This window comes from Sparus aurata, chromosome 15 (assembly GCF_900880675.1).
Source record: "Sparus aurata chromosome 15, fSpaAur1.1, whole genome shotgun sequence".
NCBI classification, from domain to species: domain Eukaryota; kingdom Metazoa; phylum Chordata; class Actinopteri; order Spariformes; family Sparidae; genus Sparus; species Sparus aurata.
In genome coordinates, this window is record NC_044201.1 from 4,342,838 (window position 1) to 4,365,268 (window position 22,431).

Below are 22,431 nucleotides of genomic sequence, written 5' to 3' on the forward strand. Positions count from 1 at the left end.
TTAACAATTAAACAAATAACTTTAATTGATTTTTAAAACATAAAAACAGCTTACATAGAAACCCTTTAAACCATTGTGGAGTAACATCAAAGAGTAAGTTCTTGCCAGAACTGAGAGATCTGTCATTGTTCCCTCCCTGTATATTGGCGGCATGATTCTGCCATGTGTTTGCATGAGCTGTACTTTTTTCGTGTTCTAGTCATGTCATCTGAAAAGTAAAGGGTCGAAAATGATGCTGATGGTAGGATAGAATGTAGGCCTATCCAGAATGAATTGACCTATGCAACATCACTGATATTTGGGTATTTTGGGTATTTAATTATCTGAATTATGAAGCTGATTGATTAGGTGAGGTCAATGTTAGGCAGGAAAATGGTTCAAAAGTCAAAAGGGAGAAAATCTCCATTGAAACACAGCTAAGTGGGCTTAATGGGAGCAGGTGGGCTTAGAGGGAACATCAGTGAATTTCTGGTTAAAAGTCTGAATATTTTTTTTCTACATACATGACATTAAAAAACAACTACATGACATGAATCTATATATGCTGTATTAACATAACATGAAAAGTATCAATTGATCATGCATTTAAGTAATTAGCTATACTCATTTACATCCACCCTAAATGTAAAAATGTTTTTCCTAGTGTCCCCTTTAAGCCAACTTGGTAAAAATGTTAATTAAAAAATAAATAAAGATAAATATACACATGTATTATCTATTTAACAGTACAATAGGATATTCTGCCTACAAAAATGTAAACTACACATGCTTATCGTGCTTTATGTCATTGCAATGAACAATGCTATGCCATGACTGTATTGATGCAGCATGTGGGCTGTTGGCTAGCATGCTAAAACACATATTTTGACTACAAAAGAAAAAACATTTCTAATCCTAGTAAAATTCTAACATATGTTTTATTTAAAGCACTAATCTCTTAAATTTCGATAACAAATGAGTATTTACCAAAAGCAGGAGTAGAAATATAATTAACTAAACTAATTACTACCAAAATCCATCTACCCATATCAGAAGCCTCTGTATACAGAATCTCGCCAGTAAATTTAGGATTGAATAAAATTTATACACCTCCTGAAAAATTAGTACCATGAGAAAATATAGCTTTTCCTCCCCATTGGTTGCACCAGAATGCTTCATCTTCTGAAGAAGAATGAGTCTCCTGTAAAAAATACATATCCTTATTTTGGTAACTAAATAAAAATAAAGCTTTTCTTTTAATTATATCTCGTACTCCCCGTACATTAAGAGAAAAACATGAAAAATTAATAACGAACATACGTATACACGCAAAACACAGTACACTGATGAACAATGTTACTTAAACAGTAGTTTCTACTAAAAGGTTGAGAAATGTGCAAAACCTGAATTCACAAACCAAAAACTATACTCAGAGTGAACAATCTTAGAAACTGACCCATGTAAACGGTATCACCTTCATGTTATGAACAAATATAGAAGTATAAACAAATAGAAACATTCTTGGACGGAACAAATTATATGCAAAGCATATGAACAAGTAAAGAGAATGACCGCTATCCTTCTTTAACAATTTAAAAAACATCTTGTATATTCAGAAAAGGGGGCAAGAATATCAAGAGATATATGCAGAAAGTATGCAGCTTATTATTTAACCTACATTTTCCACAATCAAACACCTACTCATGCAAATACCTCATGTCAAGTCCTCTACAGAGATCTTTTTACCACCAATAATAGCAAAAGGGCCGCTGAAGCCTGCTCTCTTGTTCTGCTTCCTCGCCTCCTCCACCAGCGGCCACAGCTTCGCTCTCGCCTCCCTGACTTGCTGAGTCCTCCGATATCTTCACGTTCTTCTGCTTAAGGACCTCAGAATGTTTTGCGTCCGCCCAGACTTGATCTCGGTGAGCTCGGTACGAAAAGCGAACTATGATGCGGCGCGGTGGATGCTGTCCCTCCCTTCTCATCCGTGGTCCCAGTCTGTGGGCGATGTCCACTGTCTTCTGAAGAGAGTCGGCGAGACCAGGTGAGACACGGGAGAAGATCTCAATCACCATCATTTTTGTATTTTCACCCTCAGCCTCAGGAATCCCGGATACCTTCAAGTTCCAGCGCCTGGAGTACGCATCCATGTCATTCACTTTTTCCACCAATTTCTTATATTCAGCAGACAAAGATTTAATCTGGAGCTCCAGGGGATCCACTCTGGATGCCAGCTCCCCCACCTTCTTCTCCGCAGCTTGCACTGAAGTAAAGAGCGTTTGAATACTCTTAAAATTGTTCTCTATGGACCTCTCTATGAATTCCATCATCTCCCTGAAACCATGCTGCGACTCAGTGAGCTTGTTAATGGCCGCCAGCAGGACAGCGTTGGAGGGCTCCGACCTCGGCTCACGGCGCGAAGATTTTTTCTGTGGGCTAGTGCTCGGAGAAGTTTCAGCCTCCACAGGTGATTTGGCGTAGTAGTGCCATACAACCGTTTAAGACTCTCCGCTGACTTGTCCATTGCCGTTTCCTCACCCTCCAGAGTAGACGACATGTCTGCAGAACCAGTTATTTAACGGTTGGAGCCTTTTAAACAGACAATAGTTTGGACACCGAGCTAGCAAGCAAACAATGTCAAGGTTAACTACTACATTAGCTCGTTGTGGGCAGAGCCTGACAGAGAAAGTCCACGAAAAAAAAAACACACAAGTGGGTCAACGTTTCACCAACAGGCCTCAAAACTATTTTTTACAACGTTAGCAAACTATTTACATGTTTTCTAGTCAGGCTGGCGAATTCAAGCCCTGAACGACAAAAAGCTTCGGCAGCGCATAGAAGAAGCATCTTACAGTGGCGCCATCTTTGCCCCTCCGAAAGGTATCCATCTTGACTGCAGATGGGTACTCTTGGAAACTGCCGGGAGAAATGAGCTTGGGACCGCTCTGTGATTTGTCGGCCAGCCCAAATGGCACATGAGGGTCGCTGGCCATTTATTCATTCATTTATTCATTTGCGGCCACCTTTTGACGCAGCCGCTCCGCTCCGCTATATTTATTTATTTATTTATTTATTTATCACAAGGCGGCCACAGTGGCATTTGCCCACATTGCCCAATGGCCAGTCCGTCCCTGGTTACAAACAATACAGTACAGTTTATGAAAGTACTTTGGTGAATTGGATATATTTTCCCTTCTTCAAGGCTGGTGCTAGGTAATGTGAATTGGATCTTATTATTTATCATAATTAATAATTACACCTGATAATCATTCATTATTATTCATCACAGGGGCTGACATATATGGAAAAACAACCATTCACACTCATATTCACTCCTACGGACAATTGAGCGTAACCGATTAATCTAACTCAACTTTTCTGCATTTCTTTGGATTGTGGGAGGAAGCCAGAGTACCAGGAAGGAACCCACGCAGGCATGGGGAGAACATTAAAACTGCGCACAGAACGGCCCTCCTTGAGGATAAATGGATAATGATGTCAAGTCAAATCTCAAATACCACTTGCTGGCCAAGCACACAGCTGATGCAGAGAGTCCTCCTCCCCAAGCCCAAGTCAGACCACCCTGGATAGTTTGCAATGGAGAAGCCTGGACAACTCAACATTCGACAAGCTTTTTAACAGCTCAAACCTATTTTGAGCATGCAGTACCTTTGAGGTTCTTCGAGAAAATATTCTGGACAGTATTTGTCCTTGTTTTGGATTGTTGCAAAAGGAATAAACATACATTTGCACAAATCATGCATATTTGTTCACTCTCATGTTGATAAGAGTATTAATAACTTGAAAAATATCCCTTTAATTAATCAGTATACATTTATTTATTATCTATGTGTGTGTCTCTATATACATAATATATATACATATATATATATATATATATATATAATATATGTATATATATGTAATATGTATATATATAGTATGTAATATATATATATAATATATATATATATATAGATAAGTATATAGATGGATGTATATAATATGTATATATATATGTATATATATATATATGTATATATATAATATGTATATATATATATATATATATATATATATATAATATTATATATATATATCTATATATATATATATATGTATATATATATATAGTATTATATATATATATATATATATATATATATATATATATGTATATGTATATATATATAAACACACACATACACATGCATGCATTCTTATTTTATTTCATATGTACTTCTGTGTCATTGGCTTCTAATGGCCTATAAGTGGCCAGTGAACCCTTAAAGTTAAGACTTTTAATTCTGAATAATATTAATAATACCGATTTCTGCTATAAAGTTTTGGCTATTGAGACGGTTAAATTAAAAAAAGATCCTGAGGTAAAATCCCAGAACTTTGAACAGAAAGACACAAATGCCAAACACTCCTTGCATAGCCACATTTTATTTTTACAGAATTTTATTCTGACTGGTTGGAAATGTTCAAACGTAATGTTAATGTCATTCATGTCACAATGACAAATAAATCAAAACACAACCTTTAATGTTCCTTCTGCTTCCCCTCATCTGACTTCACCACAGCACCTGACCTTCTGTATCCTTCAGCCCTAATTAGCAAGGAGCACACACACAAACACATGCACACACACACTTGTACACACCCTATTCCACACATTGGCAGATGCCTTGGTAACTGTCGTTTGTGGAGCATCAGAGGCCTGTGGTGAGGGACTACATGGAAACACTCATCCACTCACTGTGGAAAATACAACTTAATCTGATTGCTATTGTGTGTATTACTTCCTCCACGACACACACACACACACGTTTTTACTGCATTACCTAATATTGCAGACTAATAATAGGCCTCATGTCTTGACAGCAGCTAAATCTGGCAGTGCTGTCTTGTATTACTGACACAGTATGAGATGGAGTGCTGCTCTCATGCCTAATATAACAGCTTTCCATGTATTTATAGGCCTGCAGGGAGCCAGAATAGCATCTGTGTGTTCTGAAAATGAACCTGGCTGACTTGCTGGGAGTATTTAGACTTGTTCCACAGACGGTTCCTATTCATAGCATTCCATTACATCACAACAGAGCCATTCTACATTCTATTCTGTTGGGCAAACAACAGGTGCTCAGACTTGTACTACAGGTGTAGCAGAGGGCAAGTGTTTGCAGCATTGTGACACCATTCAAGTGTATTTGCTGCTGTTAGAAAAACTGGATCATCTTTTCATTAAACCGCACATTGTCGCCCGAGATGCTATATATGTCTCTACTCTACAGACTAATAATAAAGCGATTATTTGAATACAGATGTTCGAATTCCTTAAGAAAGCATCCTGGATCCACTCTTTTTCTGCTTGTACATGTTATTTTTATGCATTCTCATAGAGGGCCACAGTCATGAAATCATGTCAAGTATCTGTTGCACTTTTTGAACATGTTTTGGTTGTTGTGGAAAGGAAAATGTTTGATTGTTTTTAATGCACTACAGGCTAACACATGCACACCAAGAGCAGGCAAAATGGTTCTGCAAATGTTTTTTTATGAAATTACACAAATGAATTGAAAATGAATGTGGAAATACATTTGTTTACAGTGAAGTTAAGTTTAGAGTGTAAAAATGAAACCAATATTCCATTTGTTCCCTCAGACTGTCCTTACATAAAAGTACAAGTACATAAAAGGCTCAGGGTGTTATTTTTATCAAGTCAGCAAGCATTTAATACAAAAATGTACGTTACAATGCAGTTTTTAACTGAGCATACACGTTTTTTTTTTTCAACAGTAGTACTAATATTAAGATGTTGGTCTCTAAAACAGCTTCAGGTTAATTTACAACAAAATGCCATTTTATACAGGAACAAGACAACCTTCATGACATAAATCATTATCTTGATGTACCTAACCTAAAGTAACTTGTGTAATACTCACTCTCTTACTTGCTGATAAGACAGAAGCATGACCCTTGAAACAGTGCTTGGTGTTCTGTTTTCTCTAAAACACTGTGTATCTTTGGGTTGCTTCCAATTTCACTGTGACCATCAAGTCTTATTATGTTTGCCAGAAGAAGGATCATCATTAATGCAATCTTAACATTCATTCAGCTGTTTGTTCTGTTGACTTTATGGTGTAGCACAAAAATAATAGACCTCTGAATTCAATAATCAAAACAACCTTATTATATAATCCTTGATCATAATCGTAGTATTTTTATTGTAGTGATGATATCAACATTTGAACTCTGACACATAATTATAAATCATAACCTATACTGAATACATGAATTTTCAATTCCAAACTGGGTTTTAAAATACTCAAATTCAGCATCAAAGCACCCAGAGCTGCCAAATGCACTGCTGCAATCACAGGGCAGACTGCTATAAGAGACCTGTTATTTCTGCCATCATCTTTCTTTAGAAGGCAAATAAATATGAGCTGAAAGAGAATGTCCTATCGAATAGAAGAATAGGTCACAATGAATGAGATGATGTAATTATAAAGAGCGCAAAATTACATTTCAGACAGAGGAATACGTGAAATATGGCATTTCATGTTTTTTTTCACAAACTCAACCCTTAAGTTCCTTTGAATATCGTGTAAAATGATTACGGTCATTTGAAGTTATTGCAATCAGGCAATCATGATAAATGAGACAGTCCTAGTTATGAGTGTCCATTACAGAGTGACCATTTTGGACAGTCCATCACAGTGGACAGTGGTTAGCATGACTTAAAGTGCTTGTGCTTTTGTCAGTCTAGTTTCTGACAATGAAGACATTCCCTCAAGTTGTTCTTGTGATACAGCATTCACAAAAAGCAGACAGGAAGAACACCTGAAAACATTATGCCGCCACACCAGCAATAGTAATCACAGGCAGGTGTTCTTGAGCCAATGTACTAGTATCATTTATTCAATCATGTGTTTCACAAAGTGGTGAATCTCGCCCCATCCTTGGTTGTGAAATCACTGAGCCTTTTGAGGATGTCCCTTTCATATCCAATCACAATACTATCAGCTGTTACCAATGAATCTGTTTACCTATGTTCCAAATAGTTGTTTTTTGAGCATTTCACTGCTCCTGTCCAAAATGTTTAAAATGTGTTGCTGGAATCAAATTCAGAATAAGCATATATATCCCAATAGCCAATAAAGATGATGATGTCAAATATTAAATACATTGTCTGTATAATGTTCTTAATTATATGCCAAAAAGGATTAGAAAATTAGCATCCCAATTTTTTTGGAATGGGGTTGTACACAGATGTTCAGAAACAAGCTTTTTTTCTACTGTTGAGAAAAAGTGAAATGCAAACACCAAGTATCACACTTATCTGCAGTTCTGGAGCTATAAACAATCAATCTGAATAAAAAAGCAAATGCACAATCAAATCTGTGCAAAAGTATTTTTAATATAATTACTGTACCAAAGAGCAACAGATGTTCTATATTCTAATATAAAAAAATAAACAGGTTTAAGTGTATGGGTGCTTTCTTCATTTAGTTCAGGCTTGCTGTGAACAATTGTCACACATGACACATTATATTTCCACTGTTCAGGCATGGGGCTTTGTGATCCACACACTAAGTTTTGCAAAGATCCTAGTGGGTCTTTTATGTCTGACTACATCTACAGTATTCTGGAGCAGGTTGATGGTTACAGGCTGTCAGTACAGTGGGCAGCCTGCCTCCTGGTGTTTGGCTAACATTGAGATCCTGGAGAAAGTCTTGAAGCAGCTTGCACACTGGTACTTTTTCACTTCAGAGTGGGTCTGGAGGTGAGCTCGCAGGTTGGATCGGTCGGCAAAGGCTCGGCTGCAGTGAAAGCAAATGAATGGTTTTTCTCCTGCAGAATGAACACAGACATTCATGTAAGTCATAATAACTGGGGGTTGTCATTTCCTGTTTCTGGAAATCCATGAAGCTTCCGATCAATCGCAACCATATTCCCCACAATACTCCATTCAGACCCCACAATGGGGGTCTATTTGAATGGATCAACATGTGTCAGCTGGTCATATTACCTAAAGTTCCACTAGACCACGAATGTATGCAAATTGGAGGTTGCCCGGCTATGGTGAACTGGGATTACTATCAGGAAGAGAAATTCAGTAAATGATACAGATGATCAAACATCTTATAACCTACTACCTATAACCTACTGAAGAATGAGAGAGAGACAGAGGGAGAGAAAGAGTGAGTTGGCAATCAAGAGTTGGTGTGCATTTGGACAGGCGAAGGTGGTATAAGACTTGATCCTTAGAAGACAAGCCACAAGTAAGGTGTTTCTTTTGAACAAACAGTATCCTGACTTAAGGCTACATCAGACATATTTCTAATTGTCTGAAACAAACAGTCAGAAGCAGCAGACATATCTAGTATGTATTAAGTATGGTTGAAAATTTAAAAACCCTGGATCCCACATTTCCATTAACACAACCTTCAACCATCTTGCTTGTACATGCACACTCTTTTCAGCATTATGTCTGCAGTTTTCTAACACAACTTTGTATATGAAATTATTGTCTCAGCCCAGATGACATTACTATGACTTCAGAAGGGTTATTTCCTCAGATTTCATGCAGCACCTCTAGACACACAGAAGATGTTATACAGTAGATCACTCAACTAAGTTAACTGACCATGTATAAACCTTCAGGTTCTACTTTGATAAAGGTTTTTATGAGGGCTGTTCTTCATCCATTTCTTCTCAGGGTGGTTTGCTTTTGCTGCCATCCACAACGTTACTGCTGCATCACTTTGTGATTTCTCAAACTACATACACATATATGTGTGTAAATCACACGACAAAAATTAGCGTTAAGTCCTGTTCATCGCTAGTGGAATATGCGGCTGTGAGATGTAGACCATTTTATTTTCCTGAGAGAGCTCTCCTCCCTGCACATTGTAGCTGTTTACATTCCTCCCAGTGCTAATGCTAAGGAAGCGCTAGCCGCACAGCGCGGGGCCATCACTGATCTTGAAAACAAACAAAGAACTGATTATTGTTGTCCCGCCCCCACCTTGGATACTAAAACCACATCTCCCTTAAGCTGATCCCAGCATACAGATTGCTCGTCAGACGCTCCAGACCAGCTACCAAAAAGGGGAAGACCTGGCCAGAAGGAGCCATCTCTGCCCACCAGGACTGTTTTGAATGCACCGACTGGCAAATGTTTAGGGAGGCAGCAATTACAAACAGCTCCACTCACCTGGATGAGTACATGGCATCAGTTACATCAGTTAGTGCATTGATGACGTCACTGTCATCAAGACCATCACCATACGCTCAAACCAGAAGCCGTGGATGACTTCAGAGGTATGTGCACTGCTGAGAGTCAGAGACATAGCCTTCAGAGCAGGAGATAAGGAGGCTCTGAGCACAGCGAGGGCAACAGTGGCCCGGGCTATCAGGGATGCTAAACAAGCGCATGCCCAGAAAATCCACGGCCACTTCAGAGACAGTAGAGACACACTGCAGCTGTGGCAGGGCATCCAAGCCATCACCAACTACAGGACAACAACACCGGCCTGTGAAGCAGCCAGCATTGTGAAAGACCCCACCCACCACTCACATAGACTGTTCTCCCCCCTTCCATCTGGCAGAAGGTACTGTAGCATAGGGTCTGTCACTACCAGACTACAAAACAGCTTCTTCCCCCAGGCCAAAAGACTCCTTTTGTATGCTGTACGTCGCTGTTTTGTATTTGTCTGATGCACTATTGCACCTAATTTAAATAATAATAATACAATAAATAATCATATAGTCACTTTATAAAGTATTTTTGCACTTGAGAGCAGCTAAATGTATTATTCCAAAAAATAATTGTTGTTGTCGTTCTATGTTTTTGTTGTTTGTTTGCACTGTTTGTTTCTTGGGAAACGTTATTTCATTGCACCATGTACTGTGTATATAGCTGGAATGACAATAAACCCCTCTTGAATCTTGAATCTTGAATTATTGTGATAACTTTGGCAGCCCTTGATTTATAAAATGTTCTAATGCGCTTATGACACTAGAGCTGAAATATTGGTTGGCCAACACTTGGCTGAATATTACTGATATAATTATATTGGTATGCACCAAAATTAATACTTTATTTAGAGATTATAATGCAGAAAAAGGGGGTTGGGATAGTTTATGATTATTGGATTCCCAGTGAAGTTTACTGTTTTAGCACACTGTCATTTTAGACAACGTTTATTGGTTTCCTGGTTATCCAGCCTCCATTACATATCTTTTTCACAAGTGTTAATCACATTTATGGGGTCAAAACTGTCTATATAGGTCTATTAAATTGAACCAGAATTGTTTTCTTCCTAATATTGGTATAACCACCAGTCCCAAAAATCAAGTATTGTTCATGCACTAGAAAACACACTAAAATGTGGGAATGGGGGTGTTTTACTGACCTGTGTGTGTTCGTATATGTCCCTGAAGCAGCCAGGGTCTGGAGAATGCCTTGCCACAGAGTTTACACACACAGGGCAGTGTGTGTGTTCTGATGTGCATCTTGAGTGCTCCCAGGCTTACGTACTCCTTCTCACAGTACTTACAACTAAAATACTTCTTGCTACTCCACTCACACTGGAGCTGCTTGTGTTTGGCCAGGTCTGAGAAGCTCAAATGCTCTTTATGACAGTCCAAACACTCAAAGCTCTCATGGGCGCTGCCACCAGGAGGGATGGCTGGAAAGAGGGCTAGGAGAGGGAGGGATTCAGGGAGGAAGCTCTCACTCTTCCTGTGTTCTCCTGTAACACACTGGATTTCAAGGTTTACTTTGGTAAACGATTCAGCTGGTTTATAGGTGTCTGTAGGCCTTCCATTGAACGCGTCCGAACAGTGACCTAAATAGGAGAGAGGGAAGGTGTTTGGAGAAGATGAAAGATGCAGTCGATCTGCTCTGAGGGAGGAAGAGGAAGAGAGAGACTGCCGGTGCCGTGGACCCGGGGCTGAACAGTGATGGTGAGGGGTGATATCATTGTGCAGCAGTAAATCTTCGTGGGGACTGCATGGGGCCTCTGTGGAATATACACATACACACAGTAATTTTAGTTGTGAGAACCACTGATTAATTTGGACAGTGCAGGTTATAGGTTGTTGTGATCATTCTTCCTCTCTATAATGGATATATAAAGTTACTACACTTGTAGTGTCTTCTTCTGCATATTTTCACTTGATTTAGACACTTGCCTTTGTCGGGGATGTGGTTTCTGACTCGCCACTCTTTGTTACAAATAATCACGGAGATTCGTTACGTTGCATCATATCCGTTTTATTTGTAATGCATGCGTTCAGTCTTAAATAAACGTTCTCTTTATACAAATAACAAAAGTTTGCCTAGGTGTGTGTGGTCAAAAAACAATACCGCTCTCCCCTTATCACCTTGATTTTCACCTGTTTCTGCAATTACGCAAACATTTGGTCACTCCCCTCTGGCCACCGTGGATGCAATACATAATAAGGACAGCAGGGAGAAATTCAACCATTTATATCCATAAATAATATCAAAATAATTAAGTAAATACTACTGTCAAGGTAATTAATCAAACAATAATATCATACAAGCATTATAGAATTACATGGGTGAAGGGCGGTAGATCCGGTGTTACTCTTTCTTTTGGGAGATCAGCCATTTTCTGTTCTCCTGCTCTGGCCTGCTGTCGTCTGCAAAAAACACAGTTCTTAAAGAGACAGTGTGTAACGATTTAAGTAATTTATTAACTCAAATCAACGTCTTCGTTCATAAGTAAGTCCTCATTGGTGTACAATTACCTCTGCCAACAATCTGACTTATCCTCCTGAGCGAAGAATTACCTACCTGAATATACATAGCATGGGCAAGCTCTATGGAGGCCGCCATGTCTTTCCGGTTTTAAATAAACTATGGACTGCCGAGAGGGACACAAAGCACTACGTGGTTCTATGTAGTAAGGCTAAACGCGTTTTCGCTCAGAGCTAGCTGGACTGTGGAACTGAGAGGGAGCTCAGCGAAAGCGCTCATCACTAACAATAACAATAACTAACTACATCTTTACCTCATTAGCTGAGTCAGTAGAAATACTCGACGCTGTTGGGAAAGAGTCCATATTTTGAAAATGAGTTTCTTGTCCGTCAGGGCCACCGTAGCTTCCAGAACATCTCCAACGTCTTCAGAACGGGAGGGGTGAGCAAAGGAGTGTTGCAATGTAAAACCTCACAGCTAGATGGTGCTAAATACTTGATATATTACACACTGTCCCTTTAATAATCCTCCTCGCCAACAAATTTGCACCAGACAGCCAATACCTCTGATGAAGTTTGGAAAGCATGTAAGCTCTCCTGGAGTGACCAACTTGTTGCAGAATGTGGCTCAATATTAGCTTTGATACATGAGAGTGTTAAGGTATAATCATCGGGTGTTTGATCTCAACTGGCATAACCATCTTCCTAGTCCTTCCCCCAACTCTCAAAATGCCCTGGTCAATGATAGGATCCAGTTTGTACAGAGAGTTTCCTTTATTGCATTGTGTTCCTTTCTCCAATAAGGCAATGTCCTCCTTGAAATGCTGTCTCTGCACGTGGCCAGTAATGGCCTTTTCAGCATTTTCATAATCCTCTAATGAAAGGCGTTTTGGAATTAAAGAAAGGTTCAATGCTCAATCCTTGTGGATCACTGTAATTCTGTTGGCCACAAATGTATGGAAACTCCTGGTCTTATTTCTAAGATATTTCAACACTGATTGGCTGTCAGTCTAAAAGATGGAATCCTGTAGCTCTATTTGGAGCTCAGACTGAAGCATTTTGTCAAGTCGTGCGGCCAGTGTAGCAGCAGTGAATTCCAGTCTTGGTATGGTCATTGTTTTGAGTGGTATAACTCTTGATTTCCCCATCACAAATGCAATGTGGACCTCCCCTGTGCCATTTGTAAACCTCAGGTAACTGACTACTCCGTAATCCTGTTCGCTGGCATCACAGGAGTTATGCAACTGTACAGTTTTCACTTGACCAAAGTTCATCGACTTTACACATCTGTTAACTTGAAATCTTACGAACTGATCCAGATCATTGAGCCATTGTTGCCATGGTTTTGAGAATTCCACTGGAATTACTTCATCCCATCCATACTTGGCTTTGCAGAGGTGTTGGAGGATTTGCTTGGCCTTCAATGTGAAAGGGGCAAGGAGACCAATGGGATCATACACCGCGCTCACAGTTGAAAGTATGTTCCTTCTGGTGGGGGTTCTGTTTTTTACAGTAACACGAAAACTGAAGGTGTCCCTTTCAATGTCCCAGTACAAGCCCAGGGCTCTTTCGTTTGTCAATTTCTCCCTGTCCAAATTCAAGTTTTTCATTTGTTTAGCATTGTCATCTTCAGGAATGGTTGCTAGCACGGCTCAACTATTACTAACCCACTTTGTCAGCTTAAAGCCACCCAGAGAACCGATTTCTCTCAAATCTTTTTACAAGATCTATAGTCTGCTTCTCTGTTGCTACTGACTTGAGGCAGTCGTCGACATAGAAATTGGACTTAATTGTTTCAGCAACTTCTCTGTTGAACGTGTCTCTGTTGTCCTCTGCAGTCTTTCATAGAGCAAAGTTTGCACAAGTTGGGGAGTAGATGGCACCGAAGAGATAAACTCTCATCTGGTATTGCTCCAGATTTTTGCTTGTGTGTCCATAGAAATCTGGGCAAGTTTACATCCTCTTTGCTAACTTGCACTTGGTGAAACATGCCTTCGATGTCAGCCATGATAGCGATGGGCTCCTGGCGGAACCTGAGCAGCACACCAATAAGCGAGTTTGTCAAGTCAGGGCCCTGAAGGAGGACCTTTTTGAGTGAGGTGCCTTTATAGGGTGATGTACAATCGAAGACTACTCAGAGGGTTTTCTTACGTTTATGGTAGACACCATGGTGGGGTATGTACCATATTTTGCCATTTTCCAGTTGAAGATCTTCTGGTGGTACTTTCTCAGCATATCCTTTCATGAGGATGTCATTTGTAAAGTTTTTATACTCAGCTGCATAAACTCGATCCTTTTGGAATTTTCTTTCAAGGTGTAATGCTTGCTGTTCTGCCATTTGGTAGTTATTTGGCATGATGGCATTCCGATCATGAAAGGGTAGAGGCAAGTAGTAATGACCGTCCCTAAAGGTCGCTGAGCTGGCTGTCTGCATGAACTTTTTGTCATCCGCTGACATCTCCCTCTTTTCCTCGTACTCCTTCTCTAGGAGGTCATGGGCATATTGTTTTTCCAGAAGCTTCTCATTACGAACCACTGAGATTTGGTTCACCAATGCCACAGGATGTTCAATATCCACAGAAGCGGAAGCATTCAGTGGTCCATTAACCACCCATCCTAGCAGAGTTCTAACTGCATAGGGGCCTTCTCCTTGGCTGTTGATTATTCTCCATGGTTCCAGAGCTTTTGGAGTATTTAATCCAATAAGCAGATCCACATCAGCATCAATCTCCTTTATCTGGATTTCCTGTAGGTAAGGCCATTTCTTAAGGTCCACTTAGGTAAGAATGTTTCTTTTTGTAACTGGGATTTTATTCTGTGTATATAACATGGGCAACTTCAGAAATGTGCCATCTTCCACATTGCCTCTTTCCAAACCAGTCAACTCATAGCTCTTGACAGTCTTCTCTGTTCCCATGGTCCGTAGAAGAACCTCTGTTCTCCGGCCTCTCGCATTAAGCTGCCTCATCAGCTTCTCTGTACAGAATGTATCTGCACGACCTGGGTCCAAGAAGGCATAGGTATGTACACTTTTATTTCTGTTGCAATGTTTCACCTGCACTGGCACCATAGGCAGTATGCAGTCTTTACCAGCCCCTGTTCCTTCCCCTCCTTCAAGTACACAAGGGCACTGCTGATAGATGTCTCCTCAGGCTTTAACACTACCATATTCCGCTCCATCATGTAAGGTTAAGAGACATCCAACCCCGGCTTGGGAGATCTCTTAATGTGCAGAATAGTAGGATGTTTCGCTTGGTAAGTTTGCATTTACCTTCGGGCATTCCGCTAGGGGATGTTTACCTGCACAAAATAGACAGGAGGCATCATAAGCACTTGAAGATATGTTGCCCTTAAATGACTTCTCTGGTTCTGACCTTTCAACCTGGTTATTAGGCACTAATGCCACTGTTGTGGTAAAGCTGCTTCCTTTGCTTTTAAATCTGTTAGGTCTTGATTCAGCCATAGTGTCAGACTTTAAAGGTCCTTATTAGGGATGTCCCGATCCGATCTGTAGGATCGGGATCGGAGCCGATCTGGGCATTTTTCCGCTGATCGGAATCGGCAGTTTTGAACGTGGACCCAAGCCCGATTTTTTTTTTTTTTTTTTAACGTCAGAGCACAATTTGTCGCGGAACACAGACGCGCGCGTGGTGTTACTCTGTGAAAACCTGTGAATAAAGTGTCTGCCGTGTGAAAATAACGTCAATTAGAAAGCGAAAGCAGTCCAACGGCGACATGTAACATCTGCTATACGGCCGTTTCGCGGAGCTGCATTTTACTACTCATTTGATACAGCATATACAAAACAAAAACTCAAAGAATACAACGTGTTCACTCGAGAGTACAGGCAAGGAGACCAAAGCAGCAAACAGTCGCGGATACTTTCAGTTATGAGAAATATCCTCAGCGACATGTCCACAAATAATACAGAGAGGGTCATCAAATTAATCGCTCTGGAAAACCAGCTCATCTCCGTAATAGGGGATCAGGGTTTTCTTCGTCACCTGGAGTTTTTGAATCCCCGGTATGCCCTACCATCTCTGCATTACATTTATTCCACTTTCGAGTTACAACATGCCGGTATATGCGCACTAGTTTCGTGGGTCTCATACAGCATGTAAAGCAGGCAATCCAGGAGATGCTGAACGCGTTAATAGACAAGCAACGTGTCCACGTCATTTTATGTGACAACGTAAAGTACATGAAATAAGCAAAGGATTATATGGAGGTACCAAGCGTGAGCTGCGTCTCACACACACTTCAGCTGGCTGTACACGAGGGTCTGCTGTCACAATGCAGCATCACACACTCACCTGCTAACACAAGGTAGGTGGAGGCCAATGTTGTAATAGCATATGCAGAATAATTAAGAGCTATATTAGAGTATATACTTTGTTTCAACAAAATAATAAAAACCTATTAAGGAACAGCTTGGATGCAGGTACTTTTTTTCTTAATACAGCTGTATTATCTAGGAAAATATTAGTTAAGGCCAAGTATCGGATCAGGACTCGGTATCGGCAGATACTAAATATTAAAGGACTCGGATCGGGATCGGGGTAAAAAAAACCTGATCGGGACATCCCTAGTCCTTATATTTGCAAGAGTGTCATGAATTCCACTGAAGATAGGATCTTGTAGCATTCTAGCTTGCCTTTCAATAAAGGCCACAAGGTCATGCAGTCTTGCTCTCCTATGGGTTCGCTCCCAAATATCACATGCTGCTGTCCTCCACTTCTCTCTCAATTTGTAAGGTAGCTTTGACACAATGAGCTTTAAGTTAGCGGGTAATTCAAGTTCCTCCATGTCCTGCAGATCTCGCATTGCATTACAGCAGCCTCTCAGAAAAAGTGCATATCCATGCAATGCTTTCCCATCCACTGCCTTTATACTGCTCCAGTTAAGGGCTTTTCCCATGTAGGCATTAGCAGGATCGCCATTAAAAACTGGAATTTCCTTGTAGGAAGTGATGTCTGTTTGTGCTGGAGGATCAATAAATCAGCAATATCCTTTTGACTCTGCATTACAGTGTCATTATTTGTCACTGTAGTTTCACTTGATGTTTGTTGATGGCTTTGGGATGGCTTTACAGTGCGTTCTATTGGCCTTGGTTCCTGTTTCAAGAGCCTTTGCAGTGGTGTTTTGGGAACGGTTCCAATCTCAGTAAACTTAACAGGATATGGTTTTAAATCCACTGATTCATCATATTTTCATCGATAGTATTTCAGGTAATCATTCATACCGACGCTTTTAATCATTCATACCGACGCTGTGGTTGAATGCTGGCTTGGTTTGTGAAACAGACTCAAAGTTTTCCAAAACTTTAAGTTTTGCATCAGCTTCAGCCAGGTTCAGTTCCAGTTCCATTTTTTCCATCCTTCTTTTTAGTAGAGTTCCCTCCAGTTCTAGTGCATGTTTTTCTTGCAGTTTTGCTGCACGGTCCAAGAGAGCAGCTCTCTCAGTGGCAACTTTGAGATGGGCAGAGGAAGTAGTTGTTGATCCTGATGATCCTAATTTTGAGTGCTTTGCCTTGATATGTTGGAAACACTGTACTGAGTTTGAATAAGTAGCTTAGGATCCATTAGAGAGTCTTTCCATGTTTCAACATCCTTTAGAAAATGTTTAAATGTTGACATTTTTGGCTCAAACCAAGTCCTTGTCTCCTGTTCCTTTAATTACTCAGACAAGAGCATCTGAACAGACTTATGAACCCCAAAAAATTCATCAAGTGACCTTCCAAGTAATGCAGCACCCTCATTCACCTCTTCAACATTTCCACCAGGCCCCAGTAACAATTTATTTTCATTAATCCTGCGAGTGCATGCACCTAGCTTTCCCTTTCTGGATGCACTAAGGGATTTGAAATGTTCCTCTGCCATGGCCGCATCAACTGTGGGATCACCCAGAGACATTTTCTCACTTTACAGTTTTTCTCAATTGTTTACACACAAAAATTGGTACTTGAGACATAATGACCACAACATGTGAACCAACCCCCTGAACCACTTCTGCCGAACAACAAGCACAATTCCTGCTTTACACTCAAATTGCAGTTCTAAAACACACCTTTTTCAAAACACTACACAAAATTCTCTGAATTTGGCACAATTTTAATAAAGAAAATCTCTTGTTTTCACAAGGAACACACTGTCATTCAAAATTCAAAAGTTAATTGCCCTACTATGCGTACTGACTCATCACATGGGCAAACACCTGGACACCCTACACAACACACTCATTCCACCAGAGCAGCTCAGGTACGTTGTCATTTGGGACAACGTAAGTTTCCAATGAGCTGCTCTGGTTCGTAACTGGTTCACTGCCCACCCACGCTTTATCTCCCTCCATATAGGTGCTGTGGCCACCTCATCCTCATTTTTTGTTGTTTTGTTTTTTTTACTGTAACTGTGTACAGTAAATTCTTCTGTTGTTTTGTATGTAGACCGTATATTGTTGGATATGCAACTTTGTGTTGGTTGGGATGTACTCTGTGTACATTGTTTTTGTGGGAAAAATAAAATGTATGTGTTACCGTGTATTTGTGTGTTCTGAGTATAAAAACAATATTCTCAAATATCTTAAAACACACTTATGTATGTACTAACTGTAGTAAGTGTAAAGTCCATTCATCATAGTGTTTTACATTGAGCACATCAGTGTTCAACTGGTTCTTATAAATGTCTATTCATATGATGGTTTGTGTTTGTCATTTGAAAACAAAACACCATTTTGAGAAGAAATAATATTGTTTTGAATGTAAAGCTACATTTTGCTGGAGAATTGAGAGGTTTAGCCCTTTGTATGTGCGTTTTTTGATTTGTGTGTAGAGTTCTAAGAGCATGAGGCATGCTTTCAGAAAATGTGTGTAAACAATCGAGAAAAACTGTAATCCACCCTTTTAATTCAATTCGGCTCAGTTTACTCACAGCCTCCATGCGCTCTTCTCAGGCTCTTATCCGATTGATCCTTAGAAGTCCAGCGGAGTCCTCTTTCGATTGTGGATTAAAACCACAGCGTGCAGTGTTGTTTGACTGTCTGTAGTGTCTTCTTCTACGTACTTTCACTTGATTTAGACACTTGCCTTTGTCTGGGATGTGTTTTCTGCCTCGCCACTCTTTGTAACGAATAATCATGGAGATTCGTTATGTTGCATCAAATCCGTTTTATTTTTAATGCACGTGGTCAGTCTTAACATAAACTTTCTCTTTATACAAATAACAAAAGTTTGCCTGGGTGTGTGCGGTCAAAAAACAATTCCGCGCTCCCCTTCTCACCTTGATTTTCACCTGTCTGCAATAACGCAAATATTTAAAGTATTAGGTCATCTCCCTCTGGCTACCATGGATGCAATACATAATAAGGACACCAGGGAGAAATTCAATCATATATATCCATAAATAATATCAAAATAATCAAGTAAATACTCTTTCTGCTGTCAAGGTAATTAATCAAACGATAATATCATACAAGCATAATAGAATTAATCAAATAAAGTAGAATGGCTCTAACAACACTTCAACCTGCAATATTTTTTTCAGTAGAAACAAGCAGAGAAAACAATAAGTAGAGAAGTAAGACTGATCATTGATATGAAGAACTCATTAATTTGGAGTCCTAACATTATGACACCGGGCCAAATATTGTGTTGTTTCCCCTATTGCTGCCAAAAAGCCCTGACCTGTCGAGGCATGGACTCCACTAGACCCCTAAAGGTGCTGTGGTGTCTGGCACCAAGATGTTAGCAGCAGATTCTTTAAGTCCTGTAAGTTGCGAGTTGTGGCCTCCATGGATCGGACTTGTTTGTCCAGCACATCCCACAGATGGTTGATTGGATTGACCACCCGACCATATACGTAATGTAAAAGAAAATGTGATTCATCAAACCAGGTCACCTTCTTCCACTGCCATGTGGACCAGTTTTGATGCTCACATGCCTATTGTTGGCGCATTCAGTGGTGGACACGGGTAAGCATGGGCACCCTGACCGGTCTGAAGCCATGCAGCCCCATACACCACACTGTGTTTTTTGACACCTTCCTCTCAGAACCAGCATTAACTTCTTCAGCAATTTGAGCAACAGTAGCTCGTCTGTTGGATCGGACCACACGGGCCAGCCTTCGCAACCTGCATGCATCAATGAGCCCTGGCCGCCCATGACCCTGTAACAGTGCACTGTTCCTTCCTTGGACCACTTTTGATAGATACTGACCACTGCAGACTGGGAACACCCCACAAGATATGCAGTTCTGGAGATGCTCTGACCCAGTCGTCCAGCCAGCACAATTTGAACCTTGTCAAACTTGCCCAAAACCTTACGCTTGCCCATTTTTCTTGCTTCTAACGCATGAATTTAAATGAATTGAAAAAGAATCATTCTCAAAAACAATTAGACACTAATTTACATTCACCTCAGAATGGTATAAAGTGTTCAAGGACAAGTTAGAGCCTATGTTGATAAGGGTTTATAAGTAGGTACTTTACCCTTTGGTATACCATAAAAATGCTCCCTCAAGGGGGGTAGCAATCATTTCTGCTATTCCTAAGAGAAATTATTCTTTGGCAAAAATAAACATGAATGTGTTCATCTGAAACCTATACATGTTTATTAATACAGCCCAGGTCTAATTTTACTGGTAGCCCAATGCTTGCTTGCTCCTTGGATGGAGTTTGGATCGATCAGGGCTGTGCTGTGCAGAGACATACTTCCATGACTTGCCAGGTAGTCCGACTTCCTTGCTCACTAAGTGTTGTGTGGCATGAAATACACTGGCAAGTGCAGTTACTCCTAAATTTTTGCAATCTTTTCGCTCTCTTCTGTTGTTTGCTTTAAATAAAATTCTGTTATGTAGCTAGGTAAGAAATGTCGAAATTGAACAAATAATACCAGATGGCTGACATGATGTGGTGTAGAATACATTTGTTTCTTGGGGCTATGACAGCTTTTGTTGCAAAGAAAGATTTGAAAGACTTGATGTAATTACTAGGGCTGTCAAACGATAATTTTTTTTAATCGCGATTAATCGCATTTTGTCCATAGTTAACTCGCGATTAATCGCAAATTAATCGCTTTTTTTTCTGTTCTAAATGTACCTTAACGTATTTTTTTCATGTTCTTAATACTTTTAACAACATAAGAAAGGGCAAATATGCTTGCTTAAGAAAATGTTAATTCATCTGCCGTGTGTTAACTCATTTCATGTCGACAGTACGTGCAGATAACTTTTGTCCTATTGTCCGAACCAACTGACAGTGTTTTGAAAGTGAATTTGCTGTTCATAAGTCCTTTCTCTATTTACTTTCACTTTAGCTTTTCAGTCCACCGTGTTTTTCCCGAACGCCAACCCTGCTTCTTCTTCTTCTGACTCCCTTTCTTATTCTTCTGCCACCCTCTGGATCAAGACTACAGGTGCCACCGACGGCCATAAATCAAACAATGCGCGTTTCTAATTTTTTTTTTAATACCGAGCCTTAATCGCGCGTTAAAAAAATTAACGGCGTTAAGAGGATGTTGCGTTAACGAGTTATTAACACGTTAACTTTGACAGCCCTAGTAATTACTTAAAAGGTGCATTTTGTAAGATCTGGACATAATTTAAGTTTTAAAAAAGAGGAATTAACCCTATCAACACAGTGTGAAGAGTTAAGAGTTCTGGTGATAAGTCCAAGATGCCTATCTATTGTATTGCAGAGATATCCACTGCTAAGCAGGCCGAAGCTGCCAGGATGTGTTGTCCCTTTTGTAATACATTTTATGTGAAGTCCTCCTGGCCTGGGGGCGATAGTGAGTCACTGAGTGAGGCTGGCTGGAGGAAACTATAGCATAGAAGTTTATCCTCAGTTAGTTATTCAGTAAACATAAAGATACAGAAGCTACAGAAAAAACAACTTTTATCATCATCTAAGACAACAGGTCCTGAAAAGAAACCAGGACAGGGGCAGAGAAATAGAGCAACATAAAAAGCAAGAACATTTTGCTTCGGCTTTCGACTACCTAAAAGATGAAGGGAGAAACTACAACTACGGCTGATGTGATCCCTGTTGTAACAATCCAGAAAGTAGGGGTGGTTAATCAGCCCAATTACGCGATTTTAATTGGATCACGATTATTTAAGTCTCAATTCAATTACAAATCGATTTTTGATTATTAACGATTATCGATTCGATTTTTGATTATTAACAATTAATGATCTTCCATCTAACGTCAGTCAGCTGCTAAATTATACGACTTCTCTTTTGAATAACACCTCACAGCACCTTCAATATTGTATAGTGTAACTGTAATATCAAAATTATTATTTTTTACTTTGTTTTAAATGTAGTCTTTCACTGTTAAAAGAAAGTTGCCAAGCTCAGCAGCCAGACTCATTTTGGAAGCATTATCGGTGACGAGAACCAGGTCGTGTTTCTCTATTCCCCACTCGTCTGCCATTGCTTTGGGAAACTCACACATATTTGCGCCTGTGTGGATATCATGCATAGCTCTTGTCTGAAGTACTTAGGACATTAGCTTCCATTTTACCATGGTCTGGGGGAATTCTTGATTCTGATTGGCTGCAGGGTGTCCATTAATCCCTGATATATGGACACCCACTAAGTAGTTCCAGTCAAAAAAAACAAAAACAAAACATTTTTATTTATTTTTTTAATACATTTTTTATAAATAAATAAATAACAATTTTTAAATCGATCTTTGGAAATGTAATAATCGACTCA

At 39.8% G+C, this 22,431-nt stretch overlaps 2 protein-coding genes across 2 annotated transcripts in view; one reads left to right on the plus strand and one right to left on the minus strand.

The window, feature by feature from the left end:
• Positions 1–22,431, plus strand: part of rnf166 (ring finger protein 166) — a 101,475-nt gene that overhangs the window by 52,774 nt on the left and 26,270 nt on the right. The gene's annotated exons all lie outside the window — the stretch shown is intronic.
• snai3 (snail family zinc finger 3) overlaps positions 4,437–22,431 on the minus strand; it is a 30,485-nt gene continuing 12,490 nt past the window's right edge. The window contains exons 2-3 of the mRNA XM_030441537.1: positions 10,407–11,015; positions 4,437–7,839 (exon numbers count right to left, since the gene is read on the minus strand). Of these exons, the coding sequence (XP_030297397.1) occupies positions 7,661–7,839; positions 10,407–11,015 (788 nt within the window). The 3' untranslated portion in view covers positions 4,437–7,660. The remainder of the gene's footprint in view (positions 7,840–10,406; positions 11,016–22,431) is intronic.